This window comes from Macrobrachium rosenbergii, chromosome 21 (assembly GCF_040412425.1).
Source record: "Macrobrachium rosenbergii isolate ZJJX-2024 chromosome 21, ASM4041242v1, whole genome shotgun sequence".
Classification (NCBI taxonomy): Eukaryota; Metazoa; Arthropoda; class Malacostraca; order Decapoda; family Palaemonidae; genus Macrobrachium; species Macrobrachium rosenbergii.
Genome location: NC_089761.1, coordinates 32,371,916 through 32,389,079, shown reverse-complemented (window position 1 = coordinate 32,389,079; position 17,164 = coordinate 32,371,916). Strand labels below are relative to the sequence as shown.

Genomic DNA, 17,164 nt, shown 5'->3' with positions numbered 1-17,164 from the left:
AACGAATTATACTCCGTGATGCCTATGTACGCTCTATGTAGTACGCTCTATGGGTAATCGCATCCATACGCCATCACATATGGGTCCTGTTAACATTTAGTATAAAAATACGCAAATAACCGGATTATTTCTCCTTGGCGTAACGTTCATTTTCACCCTTTTGCTAAATTAGGTCTCTGCGTATATTATATATGTCAATGTTCTCTGTAATTGTATCTATAATCATATTTATAATCGTAATCCGCAAATAACTAATTATTAAGACTTCTGTGATATCAGTAGCTTCCTCGTGAGACCTCTGGTGACAAGAGTTACTCTTTACTGACACTTTTCAAAGTAAGTGTCGTCTCCTCCACTTTTGCCTACTTAACTTCCTAAGTGGAGACCTTTTACAATCAGATTCACTTGTCTGTTCACGAGTGGGGTTACTTCAGTAAACTTTGCAAAGTGTGGTAAACATTGTTTTCGATTGTGGTAAACATTGTTGTCAAGAGTGGTAAACATTGTTGTCAGTTGTGGTAAGCATTGTTGTCAAGTGTGGCAAACACTGTTGTCAAGTGTGGTAAACATTGTTGTCAAGAGTGGTCAACATTGTTGTTGAGTGTGGCAAAACTGTTGTCAATTGTGGTAAACACTGTTGTCAATTGTGGTAAACATTGTTGTCAAGTGTGGTAAACATTGTCAAGTGTGGCAAACATTGTTGTCAATTGTGGTAAACATTGTTGTCAAGTGTGGCAAACATTGTTGTCAAGTGTGGCAAACATTGTTGTCAATTGTGGCAAACACTGTTGTCAATTGTAGTAAACATTGTTGTCAAGTGTGGCAAACATTGTTGTCAATTGTGCTAAACATTGTTGTCAAGTGTGGCAAACATTGTTGTCAATTGTAGTAAACATTGTTGTCAAGTGTGGCAAACATCGTTGTCAATTGTGGTAAACATCGTTGTCAAGAGTGGTAAACATTGTTGTCAAGGGTGGTAACCGTTGTTGTCAATTGTGGTAAGCATTGTTGTCAACTGTGGCAAACATTGTTGTCAATTGTAGTAAACATTGTTGTCAAGTGTGGCAAACATTGTTGTCAATTGTGGTAAACATCGTTGTCAAGAGTGGTAAACATCACTGTCAAGTGTGGTAATTAACATTATTGTCAAGTATGCTAAACATAGTAAGTATGCTACTTATTACTCAGGTTCACATACTCCATAGGCTGGTTGTCATAACACTTACATTATGTGTATGCAAAAGGTGTAATTCAAATTACAATTGTGTTCAGGTGTAATTCATGGGTTGTTGTATTATTTGTGAATGGTTAATCATGTATTTGTGTTATTTTCATATTTTTCATTTTAAATATATAGTGATGGTTTCCCCTCAGTTCCTTTATCGACACTAATTAAGGTTTATCAATACATTGAAAGTGTTTTTGGCAGGGTACGAAATGGTAACATAAGAATGAGTTGCAAGTTCAGCTGCAAGAACCTATTGCATAACTATATATGTGTATATATAGATAGATAGATAGATGGACAGATCTCGAACATAAGCAAGCAAGCTACAAGGGCAAACATTCAATAACTATCAATGTTGACCTATTATTATTATTATTATTATTATTATTATTATTATTATTATTATTATTATTATTATTAATATATAGAAAATTTAAAATATATATAAAATAAAATACAACAAAAGTCATAATAATAAAAATAATTAAATACAATTATTATTATCATTAATAAATAGAAAATAGAAAATGTAAAATATATATAAAATAAAATATAACAAAAATCATAAAAATAATAAAAATAATTAAATACAATTATTATTATTATTATTATTATTATTATTATTATTATTATTATTATTATTATAAAATATAAATAATAAAAAATAATTAAAGAATACAATTATTATTATTATTATTATTATTATTATTATTATTATTATTCATAATACTGTCATAACCATTTTTTATATTAATAATTCTGACTCATCTTCTTTCAGATATGAAACAAAAACCTTCTAGTGACGTCTTCAACTTGAGAAACTGTTAAGCCCTGAAATGCCTTTTCTAAAATCGTGACTTCGATGACTGAAACCTTCAGTGAAAACCTCCTGAATTATTAGATGTAATCATTAAGATTTTCAAGACCATTTCATCTACAAAGTAAAAAAAAAAAATGGTTCAAGTGTTAGAGACTGATGTACCAAAAACGGCAATTGGATTAAAGGAAAAAAATCCTGAATTATTTAGATAAAAAAATTTGTTTCATTTGAAAAGGGAAAAAATAAAAAGTTACACAATTTGCTGTACAAAAAACGGCAATTGGAGTAAGAGAAAAATTCCTGAATTAAGATTTTTAAAAGATTTTCATTTAAAAAGGAAAAAAAAAACTTGCGCAAGTGATAGATTTTGTTGTCCAAAAAAAAAAAAAAACAGATTCGATTAAAAGAGACGTAAGCCTGAAAAATGTCTAGATGAAAAATATATATATATTTTTTGTGGGACAATTTAGCCACTAGAAGTCCCAACGCCTACACATAAAAATGTGAAAAAAACGGAATATTCCTTAAAAAAAAAAAAAACAGAGCGAAAACCACTGATATCTGAGAGAGAGATTGAAAACAACCACTGATATCTGAGAATTGCAAGACTATCAAATGAACATAGCGGCAATGTCTTGGTCAGGTATCGTACGAGTCGTGAAGATGAAAAAGGTGACAGTTGCCTTGTTGGCTTTGCTGGGCTTAATTGTCGGTGTCCTGATAGTTCATGTTGCTGGAATCGCCTATTTTTACAGGTTGGTTATCTAAAGTCTTTTAAAACTACGTCGCATCTATGAAATATGACTTAGTAAAGGATCGACTGGGACAGAGATAATTTTTTGTTTTGTTTTAATGCCTAGAATTCAATCACGTAACAGTTGAAAATGCTTTTGCAGAATTAATGAGTACGTGAATTCCTTTTGCAGAATTAATGAGTACGTGAATTTCTTTTGTAAAATTAATGAGTACGTGAATTCTTTTTGTAGAGCTAGTGAGTACGTGAATTCCTTTTGTAGGATTAATGAGTACGTGAATTCTTTTTGTAGGGCTGAGTACGCGAATTCTTTTTGTAGAGCTAATGAGTACGTGAATTCTTTTTGTAGAGCTGAGTACGTGAATTACTTTTGTAGAATTGAGTACGTGAATCACTTTCGTAGCATTAGTGAGTGCGTGAATTACTTTTGTAGAATTAGTAAGTGAATTACTTTTGTAGAATTGAGTAGGCGAATCACTTTTGTAGCATTAGTGAGTACGTGAATTACTTTTGCAGAATTAGTGAGTGAATTACTTTTGTAGAATTAATGAGTACGTGATTCTATAGAAAAATTTATATGTTACTCATCCAAAACAAAATGTTAAAGGTTACTGATTTATCATAGAAAGTTTCATTTCTGTTCTATTTAATTTTTTTATTACGTACCAATCATGAATGCTTAAAAAAAACCTTACCTAAAGTGCCAATTTCGGTCACCTCTCCCCCCCCCACCAGCGACTACCTGGTCCTCCTCCTCCCAGACCCGTCCCTACCAATCATGCAACGGCCCGAGGAAGGCAGAGCAGGCCCGAACGCCCTCCCCGCGGGAGACGCCGCCGGGAGGAGAGAGACGAAGGAAGTAAGGCCGAGTCTGGAAGCAGATCGGAGAACTCCCAGGATCCTGTGCTTGATCGTGACCTCGCCTGATTACCACGACGAGAGGGCCAGTCATGTGGCCGTGACCTGGGCACGCCACTGCACCGATTCGGTGTTCCTGACGACGAGGAGGGACGTGAGGTTGCCTCGCACTATCCTCACGCCGGGGGCGTCGTCCTATCGCCAGCTGTGGGGGAAAGTGAAACAAGGTATGTGGGTGGATTTGTGATCGAATGCTTCTTCTAACAGTACGCTACCCCGAAATATCTCTTTATATCTAATAGATATCTATATCTTTAGATGTCCATACCTGTAGGTATCTGTATCTCTAGATATCTATATCTCGAGATGTCTATATCTATAGTTACCTATATCTCGAGATACCTTTATCTACAGATACCCATATCTATAGATACCCATATCTGTAGATACCCATATCTGTAGATACCCATATCTATAGATACCTATATCTCGAAATACCCATATCTCCATCTCGTTTTGTCAGCTCACACTTCCTAAATCTTCCTGTCCTCCTCCACAAAGTTCCCAAATTATGTACCCCGATCACCAGCCTATCACGTACCATTCTCCCTACGTGACCAAACCATCTCTAGACCAATCTGGCGCATCTTTGCCCACATGATAAGCATTCTACTTTATCTTCAAGAATCCTTATCTCTCACCATTTCAGCCTTCCTCAGACATGAGGCATCTCAAAAGCAACTACCTCTTGGATTTCATAGATATACATCTATGTTAATGACAGAAGCAGCTGTGCTGAATCACACAGGGCGCAAAAACTCTTGAGAAAGCAGAGGGAGGAAGCAATGAATCAAAAGACTCTTCTACCCAAGAGCATCCTTAAAACCTGTAATTCACTTACATTTTTACCTTTTTACTCATGACTATGTTAATGACAGAAGCAGCTGTGCTGAATCACACAGGGCGCAAAAACTCTTGAGAAAGCAGAGGGAGGAAGCAATGATTCAAAAGACTCTTCTACCCAAGAGCATCCTTAAAACCTGTAATTCACTTACATTTTTACCTTTTTACTCATGACTTACCCCCCCAACCCCCTTCGTATTTCAGGTTTCGAATGGGCGTACAACCATCGCGATGACTACGACTGGTTCTTCAAGGCTGACGACGATACCTTCGCTGTGATGGAGAATCTGCAGGCAGCTGTCGCATCCTTAGACCCAGATGAACCACAAGCCACTGGGAATCACCTCTCCACTTGGGACCGGGTAATTCAATCACTTTCCATTCATTAAGTTCCGTTGATTAGTTTACCTGATGTAGGGTACTGTCAATTGCCTTAGGAAGGGTAGGGTACTGTCTATTGCCTGAGGGAGAGAAGGCACTGTAGGGTACTGTCTGTTGCCTGGGTATGAAGGGCACTTACTGTAGACATAAGGAAGACAGAAATATGGAAGTCTAGGGCACATTTATATATTTGCTTTAATGAGTTACAACTTTGCACAGAACGTCACTGCTAATTCATTTCCCCATCACTCATAACCTCTCTCTCTCTCTCTCTCTCTCTCTCTCTCTCTCTCTCTCTCAGAGCTATGAGTTCCCTCCCTTACCGACCATATACTTGGCAGCGTTCTCTCTAATTTTCCCGTCTTTCTGTATTGAGGTTTACTTTGAATGACCACAGAAGTTGATAACGACTCCCCCCCTCTCTCTCTCTCTCTCTCTTATTCTAAACCGTTATTAATTATGATAACTAGAATGTTATCAGCAATTCAATGAGAAAGTAGGTCAATACAAATCCTGTACTAGTAGAAAAATTTTATCTGGATTATCCACTCCCCCAACACGGATCACAACGCAAGTCGTTCCGTCTTATCGAAAGCCTATAAATTTCCCGTTTAAGCCTCTAATCATCCTCAGTAGTGAAGAAGGTTGTGACGTACGTTTAGAAAGTAACAGTAAAACAAAACTGAAAACGAAAATACAAGTAATTCCTTCTTGTTAAGTTCGATTCGATCGTCGCCTCTCGATTTGACACGCAAACAACATACACATTCTCTCTCTCTCTCTATCTCTCTCTCTCTCTCTCTCTCTCTCTCGCTTTCTTAAGAGTAAGTTCTCCATATGGTGATACTCTTTCGGAAATTTAACAAGCCATCTTGGCCCCTCCCAACCATACCCTTTAGTTTTCCGTACAGGAAAACTATTGAGATGGCGTTCTGTCCGTCCGCACTTTTTCTGTCCGCCTTCAGATCTTAAAAGCTATTGAGACTAGAGGGCTGCAAATTGATATGTTGATCATCCACCCTCCAATCATCAGACATACCAAATTGCAGCCCTCTAATCTCAGTAGTTTTTATTTTATCTAAGGTTAAAGTTAGCCATGATCATGCGTCTGGCAACGCTATAGGACAGGCCACTACCGGGCCGTGGCTGAAAGTTTCATGGACCACGGCACATACAGCATTGTACGCTGTACAGAAAACTCGATTATTCAGAAGAGACTTCGGCGCATTTTTTACTTGTTTCATATTGAGCATAAGCAATGAGCGAGAATGGTTTTTTTTTATTTTTCATCACAGCTAATGAACATTTTCTTATATATTTTATGATAGAGTATAGAATAGAATATAGACTTTAGGTCGAAGGCTAAGCGCTGAGGTAGTGAGAAAGTGCTGCTGCGTGCCTTGGACACCTTAAGAAGTATTCAATCCAGCCTCTGTCAGAGTCATGACGAAGAACTTTAACATTTTATATAACCACAGTCTTTGTTTTCATATTATTCCCTGTCCTCTATCCTAGACCAGTGGTTTCCAAGCTGTGGGTCATGGCCATGGGCAGTTCTGAGTGTGGGCCATGCCACGGACATCTCAAAAGTAGTATTTAACATGAAAAATCATTTACAGTAAATGCAGGCCAGTGCGGTCTTTCATAAATGGAAATGTATAACTAATAAAGCGCTCTGAAAAAAATTTCCATAAATGAAAATGTAAAACTAATAAAGATTTCTGAACATGTTTTATAATAATTCTATTATCATTACACAGTTCTGAAGGGCAGCGGGCCAAGAGTATTTAGGGATGCCAAAAATGGGCCATGGGCACAAAAAGGTTGAAAACCACTGTCCTAGACTGACCTTGTGCCCAACAAAACGTACCGTCTTTCACAGCGGCCTTCCGATAAACATTTATTCATTTATTCAGTTCTCCTTCCTTATCAATCTACATTCACCTTTCATTACCCGTCACCACAGGTGAAGTTAACATACCGTAAATACCGTTCGCTCTAATCGATAATCATTTCGCTTAATGGAACATTTTAAAGCAATTTGCATTCTACCTAACTTACAAACCTGAAGGTCTTTCCATAAAAGCTAATTGTATGTAAAGACCGAAGGTTTGTATTTGTGTAGGAACAAACATATTTTTATCCATGCAATGGAAGCTTCAGCCGAATGAAATATGGACATTACGGCAAAAAAGGGAAGTTTCTTACGTTCCCTAAATATATAAACACAACGAGCAACATATTTACTCCTTCCCGGCAGACGAAGATGAATTTGTACACCAGTTGATCGATGTATGTAAAGTGTTTACAATAACTGAAGGTGGGGTGGGGGGGATGGGGAAGAGCCTGGGGGTCGCGGGAGGGGAAGGGGTTGGCAGAGAATGATGGCGGAATTAAATAGTAATAACGCTTAAAGATACACTAGAGGATAACACTGGGTGACTCAAGACATGTACTTTCATATCAGCCTTCATCTAATATTCATCATAATAACGTCCAACGCTCTTCTAGAGCGTTGTTTTTCTTTGCGTTGTTCGTAAGTTCCTTTCATTTGAAGACGTATTTCCTTTCAAAGCTTTCTGTGAGGACATCATTTCCAAAGATTATTTACAATATATTTACAAAAGCTTACCATGCTGTCCATCAAATTCCCTATTCCATCTGCTCTTAAGTAACAAAATTAAGCAAAAAATTTTTTCACAATTTCTCTTTCCTAAGTTCTATTTCCTAAGTACAGCTCAAGACAGTGCCTGTTTTGAAGCTATTTATTCCTAATAATCAAACCACTTAGATTATATATTATTTTCACATGCTCCTCTTAAATCTTTTTGCCTCCTGAAATGACAAACAAACCCATCAACAGAACCTTCTCTTTCTCTACCAACTACTTTTGCATTGCAGTCACTCAGCACAGTCACCCTTTCTTCTCTAAGGCCAGTTAGGTACATATCCATTCACTCCTTATATGAATGGAATGGAATAAAAAATCCACGCCAGAGGCCAAGTGCTGGTACCTATGGTGAGGTGATTCAGCGCAGAAAGGGAAACAGTAAAAATTTTTAGGAGAGGGTAGAAAGTAGGATGGAAGAAAGAGAATATGATCGGTGGTACAGTAAAAAGGAATGGAACGGGTTGCAGCTAGGTACCAAAGGGACGCCGCAAAGAATCTTAGCTAATGCCTACGGTGCACTACCCCACCAAACCCTGTTAAAGTTAAGTATACCTTAGTTTTACCAGACCACTGAGCTGAGTAACAGCTCTCCTAGAGAGGGGTGGCCCGAAGGATTAGACTTATTTTACGTGGCTAGAACCATTTGGTTACTTAGCAACGGGACCAAGCTTATTGTGAATCCAACCACATTATATCGAGAAATGAATTTCTATCACCAGAAATAAATTCCTCTAATTCTTCATTAGCCGGCCGGAGACTCGAACTCGGGCCTAGCGAGTGCTAGCCCACAACTCTACCGACTCGCCCAACGAAGAACTACCAAATCCCGTAGGGGGTTAGTGCCGTCAGTGCACCTCATGTGGTGGACTGTAGGCATTACTTATAAGGTTCTTTGCTGCGTGCTTTCGGGACCTAGTTGTAACCCCTTTCGTTCCTTTTACTGTACCTCCCTTCATATTCTTTCTTCCATCTTAACCTCCACCCTCTCCTAACAATAATTGATTCATAGTGCAACTGCTTTGAGGTTTTCCTCCTGTTACACCTTCCAGACCTTTTACTGTCAATTTCCATTCCAGAGCTGAATGACCTCATAAGTCCCAGTGCTTGGCATTTGGCCTAAATTCTATATTCGATTCAATTCATCTACTTCACCAAGGGGACTCGCTCCTTATACATTCATGGCTATGTATACTCATTATCTATAATTAGTATCGTGCTACGCTTGACGGAATACCGTCGTGTTGATTCTTCCCACGCTCCCACGGACAAAAGCTACTCAATAGCTTGTCCTAAGTCTCTCAGCCCCACCAATAAATTACTATTTTGGGGGCCTTCCCAGTCCTACACAGCCCGCCCCCCCTGGGGTGCAGTCACACATTAGACACTCCTTTCTTACGTCATTCAGCTTATAAAAATAAATATAATCCTATTTCACCACATATTCATTCAGAAACTAAATCTTTATCTACCTGACTTGGTATCAACCCATATCTGCAACAAGGTTCCTTATCAAGTGGTTCCATCAGGCGCGTGACTTGCAACTAGATAAACTATATATAACTTGCAGTCAAGAGTTCCCCCCCAACCCCCCTAATTGATAAACGAGCAGAAAAGCCAACACAAAGCAACTCTGTATTGCCATTGTGCATTTGTTTCGTGCTCCTAATATTTTCCAGACCTTTCCTCTTTAACGAAATGGAGGCAAATATTGGGTCACTTGAAAAAAAAGAGTCATTAAACCGTCTTTAACCAAAGTCTGGCGCTGCTTTCAAGGAGCAGGAAAGCACACACAAAGGAGGCTGGTATTGCCATTGTGTATTCCTGTACTCCTAGCACTGTCCAGACCTTTCCCTTCAAACAGTGGCGAATAAAAAATTGGATTGTTTGAATGAAAGGACAAGCAAAAAATTGAGCCGAAGAAACACGGCGCAACCGAGTTTTTTGTACATCGTATAATTAAGGCCACCGAAAACAGATCTATCTTTTGGTGGGCTCGGTGTAATGCTGTATGAGCCGCGGCCCGTGGAACTTTAACCACGGACCGGTGGTGGCCTGTCCTATATCGTTGCCAGATGCACGATTATGGCTAACTTTAACCTTAGATAAAGTAAAAATGACTGAGGCTAGAGGGCTGCAATTTGGTATGTTGGATGACTGGAGGGTGGATGATCTACTGTACATACCAATTTGCAGCCCTCTAGCCTCAGTAGTTTTTAAGATCTGAGGCTGGACAGAAAAAGTGCGGACGGACAGACAAAGCCGGCACAAGAGTTTTCTTTTACAGACAACTGAAAATCATCACATTGTCCGTAAATAAAGTGTTGGCGATATTCGTTTTCCAATTCCAATAAATATACCTCAGTGGCCAGAACACGGTTATTAAAATAAAAAATGTATAAAGATATTTGTCATTGCAATTATACGTACAAATATTTATCATGACATTTATAACTTATATTAGGCAAGAGGGTTAAAATAAATATGTCTCCATCTGCTTGATTTCTTTAACAAAAAGGATTTACGTCACTGCACCCAAGACAAAGATGATGATGATGACAAAAAATAATGAAAGCAAAAACGACCATTATAACCATGATGATTAGAACACAGAATACCATAATGTTGCTGATAACAGTTTTAATCAATTGATAGCAATGATAGGAAGACCAGCGATGACTATCATCGCTGAATATTAATAATACTGATAATAGTGCCTTCTCTCTTCCACCTCCAGGGATCACCCCATGGGGTGGGGGCGCTGAGGTTAGTGCACTGTAGTAGGCATTACTTGAGGTTCTTTGCGACATCCCTTGGGCCAGTAGCTGCAACCCCTACCATTTCTTTTTCTGAATTTCTCTTTAAATTCTATATTCTATTCTACCCACAGGGGTCAACTTATCTCAACGGGGGAGCCGGGTACGTCCTCAGCAGAGGCGCCGTCAGGAAACTCGTGGAGGAAGGACTCAGGTCGAGGGCGTGTGACGAGAACCTGAACCTGGGCACGAACGAGGACGTCAATATGGCGGACTGCCTCACGTATTTAGGTAATTCGCTCTCTCTCTCTCTCTCTCTCTCTCTCTCTCTCTCTCTCTCTCTCTCTCTCTCTCTCTCTCTCTCTCTCTCTATGTAAAGTATGATGCAAATTGAACGTCTTCTCTTTAGACACCAAGAAGTGTACCTGAAGTTCTCTCTTTCTCTCTCTCTCTCTCTGTTGTGGTGTGATTATAAGACGAGGATGGATCAGATTGTCCAGTGAAATGCATTGTCAGTATGCTGACTTAGGCATGAATTGTATACCAGGTAGTTAATTGACTATGGTGGGTAGCAGGCAGAGAGAGAGAGAGAGAGAGAAAGAAAAGAAGAAGAAAGAGAAGAGAGAGAAGAAAACAATAAATGACATTATTTAAATAGGGTTTCGGCAGGGTAATCCTTGCCTCACCTGATTGAAATTCTCTCTCTCTCCCTGATTGAAATTCTCTCTCTCTCTCTCTCTCTCTCTCTCTCTCTCTCTCTCTCTCTCTCTCTCTCACACACACACACACACATACACACGCACACAGGAGCACATTTCAATACGGGCTTAAAGTTTGATGAAACGATAAAATACATATCTCAAAACTTTTGACTTTGAACATCGAATGAATAAATCATGAAATTTAGGCTATAAAACCAAACACTTCGGCTTCCTAAGACAGTGAAAAGGAGTAAGTGAGGCTGGTGTCCAGATCGATAGAATACAGAATTATTTAAAGGTTTATCATGGGTTTGGGAAAGTAAACTAGTGGTGGAAAGGTCAAGCAAATGTTACCTCCATTTTGCGGATAAATGTTTTACTTCCCGGACCGAGATACACCGTATAGACCGTGATTCTATATTGAGACACGTGAAGTGGTTTGTTTATATTTTCATATTTGTTCCATTTCATTCAATTAATTTTAATTAAGTCAGAATACCAGGATATATAATGGTGAATGGCGTCTTCAAGTACAAAACTATAGTCTTTTGGTATTAAGAAATGCCTTTTGCACTCACTGATTTTGCATTACTAACAATTTATCTAGTATTTTCTTTTTTTTTACCTCTTCATATACTGTCCTATCATATGAAGGCTAACAACCTTCTTCAGAGTATTGTATACACCCATTTCTATATCGTGTGGTAGACAAATTACATTAATAAACGATATCTCTGATACCCAAGGGGCTAGTACTAAAACGCGGCGTCCCATTGAGTTTCCGTCATGTTTAGTACTAGCACCTCGGAGTAGGTGACGCGTAGATACTATAATATAACAAGCCAAAGTACCACCCCTTGGAAGTCAGTTCCGCGCGTCTGGTTAACCGACTGAAACCCCCAGAATTCAAATTCTCTTTACACGCAACAGGTGTGGAGTTCCTGGACTCACGTGACCGCCTGAAACGCCAGAGGTTCAACGTCTACCCGCCCCAGCAACTGGTCGATCCCAGGAAAATCAATCGCATTGCTCACTTCTGGCTCAACAAGGTGTCCGTGTTTCCCTACAAATTCGTGAGTGATCGGAGGGCTAGCAAGCTCTCTCTCTCTCTCTCTCTCTCTCTCTCTCTCTCTTCTCTTTCTTTCTTTCAGTTAATGCGAAGGTTGGGTACTTTAACAAGCACAAACCATGCAATGTTTTTATCAATTATCTCCCGTGTGACAGTATCTAGTAACAATCTTGTTTCCTATTTTCAAAAATTTATATACATTTCTAAAGTCATCGCCAACTTACCAGTAAATTTACTTCATAAATTAAAACTGATGTTTTTATTTATCAGCCCCCGTGTTAAAGTATTCAGTAACAATCTTGTTTCCAATTTGCAAAAATTAATACTTTTTTCAATTTCTTACCCCCAGCTTGATCATCATCCTTGTCTGTTGCACACATAGCAGTTTTCTTTTTTTTTTTTGCATTACATCGTAGCCTTAGACATTAATTCTTCTTCCTTCTACAATATAGCAATCTATTCAACTCCTGAACTCTCATATTTATCTTACTGAAATTTGTTATATATCAAACAAACCAACTTCAAGCAAACCAACTTCTTGCTTGCCAAAACCAAGATATTTTCTCAGCACTAGTCTCTGTTGGTAGTGTATTGTAAATCAGTAGCTCTTTGTAACTAAAATTTATCCTGGTCTATTTGGTAAAACAGCAGCTCTCTCTAACTAAAATGTACCCTAGTCTCTGTTAGTACCAAGTAAATTAGCAACGCTTTTTAATTTAAAATGTATCACTGCCTAAGTCTAACGATCACTACGTCTCCTAACGTCGTTCAGTTAACAACTCACCATTACCTTTCCTCCTACCCCAGGGTTACTCCGAGATGAGCGACGAGGTCATCAGCTTCCACTACGTGGATGCTCCGACGATGTACCTACTCTACTACCTCCTCTACATCGTCAATCCTTACAACTCGGATCGCTTGGATACCTTCCAAAAACTCGACCGGGACACGAGCGACTATGGGACTAGGACTCTGAGGTGATGATGGGCCGTGGGGCTCTTGGAGAGACTCGCGTTTTCGGCGGAAAGGCTACTGGACTCAGTGAGCTGTCTTGGAGAGACTAATGTTTTTTTGTGAAACGGCTACTAGGCTCAGAGAGCTGTCTCGGGGAGGCTAATTTTTTTTGTGAAAAGGCTACTAGACTCAGTGAGCTGTCTTGAAGACTATTTTTTTTTTTTTTTGTGAAAAGGCTACTAGACTCAGTGAGCTATCTTGGTGAGGCTAATGTTTTTTTGCGAAAAGGCTACTGGACTCAAGTGAGCTGTCTTGGAGAGACTAAAGTTTTTTTTTTTTTTCTTGCAATGAGGCGGCAAGGTATGGAAAGGCTAGACTCAGTGAGCTGCTACTTCTCTTGGTCAGACTTTTGCTGGGCGAAGATGGGTAGTATCGGCAAGGACATGGAAACAGCCGGAAATTACAGTCTGTTATTGTGTGAGATCGTGTTAGTCAATACCTCATCAAAGGCTAATCAGAATTTACCGAAACTTGGCAGTTTTATATTTTAAAGGTTCCTTACGAGATGATTACCTTTTGGGAGGAGTTGGCGTAAGAACTGAGTAGTTCCCCTCTGTTCCAATTCGTCAAACACTTGAACTGATTTCTCCCAGGAAGGTAATCCTCTTGAAAATGTCACATGATGGAAATATAGACTAAAACTGAAGAAATTCTATTCCCCAGTTCTTGGTGTAGCCTGCTAACGCAAAAACAAACATGCACAGATACAGGTGCCAAGTTAAACCACATTCAAACTTCGCAGGACACTGCTGATGAGTACCGTGAAATCAAGAACCTAATCCTTTTGGAAGGATACTGATAACTGAGTGATAATTTTCTCCCAGGTGACAGAAACCTTCCAGGCTCGTAATGTTGCCTCTATACTGGCCAAGGATTTCATGAAATTCGTGTTAGAAGTGGTCTCTTTTATATCACCTGGCGAAGATATTCAGTTTTTGGGAGATCGGTCAGGTAAAACCCTGAAATATAAAATTATTCAGCATTTACTTATGATTTTGGGGAGGTAAAAAGTATTAATTTAAAAGTATTTTACAGGTATGTTAATAATTTTAGGAACTGCTCTTCGAAAGTGAAATACAAGCAGTATGATCTTGAAAGTATATACCCTCGCATTAGGCAGTTAAGACATCGATTATTCTTTAGCCAAGACTATGGAGAATGCATCATTGCTAGAGGTACCTGAGTAAAGTTTCTGTGATTGAGTGATTAATTTCTTTCAGGTGTTTCAGCTAATTAAGGAAACTGAAACCTTACGCTTATTCGGGGTCCCAGCGAAGGGAATAATTATGTTAAACTTTAATCTTCAGTGCAAGTTTTATTTTATTCGCAAATGCTGCGAAAAATCTATAATCAAAATTATATATTTTCGTTCTAGTACTGGAGAAATGGGAGAAGATATTTCTCCAAATGTAAAGTGTAATGATTATACGTACATACTTTATTTAAATGCTTTGGAAAAGGATTCACCGATTCCCGTCTTGCAATATAAATAAAACTGTCGTGCTTTATGACTCAGGAAATTATACAAAGAGGCCTTAGGACAGATATTAAGAGGCCTTAGGACAGATACTGAGAGGCCTTAGGACAGATACTGAGAGGCCTTAGGACAGATACTGAGAGGCCTTAGGACAGATACTGAGAGGCCTTAGGACATATACCAAGAGGCCTTAGGACAGATACTAAGAGGCCTTAGGACACATACTAAGAGGCCTTAGGACAGATACCAGAAGGCCTTTTATATATATCGAGACCTTAGGACATATACAAAGAGGCCTTAGGACAGATACCAAGAGGCCTTAGAATATATACATCGAGACCTTAGGACATATACAAAGAGGCCTTAGGATATATACAAAGAGGCCTTAGGATATATGCAAAGAGGCCTTAGGACAGATGCCAAGAAGCCTTATATATATATATCAAGAGACCTTAGGACTTATACAAAGAGGCCTTAGGACAGATACCAAGAGGCCTTAGAATATATTTATCAAGAAACCTTAGGACATACACAAAGAGGCCTTATGATATATACAAAGAGGCCTTAGGACATATACCAAGAGGCCTTAGAATATATATACCAAGAGGCCTTAGAATATATATACCAAGAGGCCTTAGAATATATATACCAAGAGGCCTTAAGACATACAACAAGAAGCCTTAAAATATGTATATCAAGAGGCCTTAGGATATTTACCAAGAGGCCTTAGGACATAAACCAAGAACAAGAATCCTTCGGAAATACACCAGGAGGCCTTAGGACTTTTATACTAGGACGACTCCCTAAATATACCATAAGACCCCACGACTGACACAAAACGACAATGACACAAACGGCACCCACTGACGCAGACAAGATATTTGCAAATCATTTTATTTTTGCGCTGTTCGTTTTCCATAGCGTGACAGAACCGAATGTTTTATTACAGAGAGGAAAGTGGCTGCTCGATTGCACGCGACAGTGTTGCAGTGTCAGATCTTGTCAAAGTGGGCAAAAGTATTGCATTCCAGGATCTAGTCTCAGTTAAAACGAGGAAGCTGGTTGGTGTCAATGAATTTTCAGTACAGGTCTGAAGATTTTTTTTTTTTTTTGTTCAAGTGACACAGAAATCGAATTTAATTTCTCATTCAGAATCGGTAATTAAAATTTTTGTAATTCACGTACAAAACTGTTTTAATAGACCCAATGCGACGTCGTGCAACTTCGTCATTAAAATGATCGTGGTAGGAGAATGCGATTAAAACACTGGCATGAGGTTTATGCTCAGAATCCCTTGAGCAAGCCAGAAATATCAATAAATGCTTAAGTAAGTAAAAGGAGTCTCTCTCTCTCTCTCTCTCTCTCTCTCTCTTACACACACACATACAACTCTCTCTCTCTCTCTCTCTCTCTCTCTCTCTCTCTCTCTCTCTCTCTCTCTCACACACACACAAACACAAATCTCTCTCTCTCTTACACACATACAACTCTTCTCTCACACACACAAATCTCCCTCTCAAACACACATACAACTCTCTCTCTCTCTCTCTCTCTCTCTCTCTCTCTCTCTCTCTCTCTCTCTCTCATACACGCACACACCCACTCTCTCACACACAATCTCTCTCTCTTACACAGGCGCGAACACTTGCTGGCTCTCTCTCTCTCTCTCTCTCTCTCTCTCTCTCTCTCTCTCTCTCTCTCTCTCTCTCTCTCTCTCTATAGCTATTTCTGCAAAATTCCCCGACGCCAAATTCACAACCCGAAGCTCAGCGTGCATTAAACTCAATCTGTACTCAATCACACATTGCCAGCAAATGTCGTGCAGGGCCATTTACATTACCATTGCGGCACTTTAAACAAAAGGGGACCGTGCACTCTGCCGAAAGAGCTTTTAAGAGACAATTTACAAACTCACATTTACGGCAGAAAATTACGATAACTTTGAGACGTCGACGGCAACACTCGATATTCACGACCCTCGGCTGATGATCAGAATTTGCAACAACGCTGGCTGTGGTGGGTTGGGGAGTGGGAGGACGGGGGAAAGGGGCGGGGTTTAAGTATGGGATGGTAACTTTCTAAGTAATAATAACCACGACACAACGGAAGCTTACACACCCACTACGTTCAATTATTACGAAGGGGAGGAAAGTTCTAAGGAGGGAAGACACAAAGAAGAATAAAATTTAGTTGTGATGGGTTGGGAAGTGGGAGTAATAGCCTTACCACAACGATAGTTTACACACCCACTACAGTCTCACTCATCGTGAAGGGGAGAAAGGATACATAAGGAAGGAAGAAAGAAATAAGTAAAGTAAAAGTTAGGTGTGATAGGTTGGTTAGTGGTAGGCGGGGTGAGGGGGGGGGGCGGTTTACAACGGGACGGTAACTTCAAAGTTAATAACCACACCACAATGATATTTACACACCCCTACAGTCTCACTTATTGTAAAGGGGAGGAAGGATATAGAAGAAAGAAAGGAATAAATAAAAGGTGATGTGATGGGTTGGGAAGTGGGAGTGGGGTGGGGAAAG

At 39.3% G+C, this 17,164-nt stretch overlaps 1 protein-coding gene across 2 annotated transcripts in view; it reads left to right on the top strand.

The window, feature by feature from the left end:
- The window catches only part of LOC136849864 (glycoprotein-N-acetylgalactosamine 3-beta-galactosyltransferase 1-like), a 33,945-nt gene extending 18,127 nt beyond the window's left edge, over positions 1 to 15,818 (top strand). For both annotated transcript variants that reach the window (XM_067123353.1, XM_067123352.1), the window contains exons 2-7: positions 2,007 to 2,803; positions 3,538 to 3,887; positions 4,768 to 4,925; positions 10,503 to 10,659; positions 12,000 to 12,142; positions 12,946 to 15,818. In XM_067123353.1, the coding sequence (XP_066979454.1) occupies positions 2,664 to 2,803; positions 3,538 to 3,887; positions 4,768 to 4,925; positions 10,503 to 10,659; positions 12,000 to 12,142; positions 12,946 to 13,119 (1,122 nt within the window). In that variant the 5' untranslated portion in view covers positions 2,007 to 2,663 and the 3' untranslated portion in view covers positions 13,120 to 15,818. The remainder of the gene's footprint in view (positions 1 to 2,006; positions 2,804 to 3,537; positions 3,888 to 4,767; positions 4,926 to 10,502; positions 10,660 to 11,999; positions 12,143 to 12,945) is intronic.
- Positions 15,819 to 17,164: the final 1,346 nt, after the last annotated feature.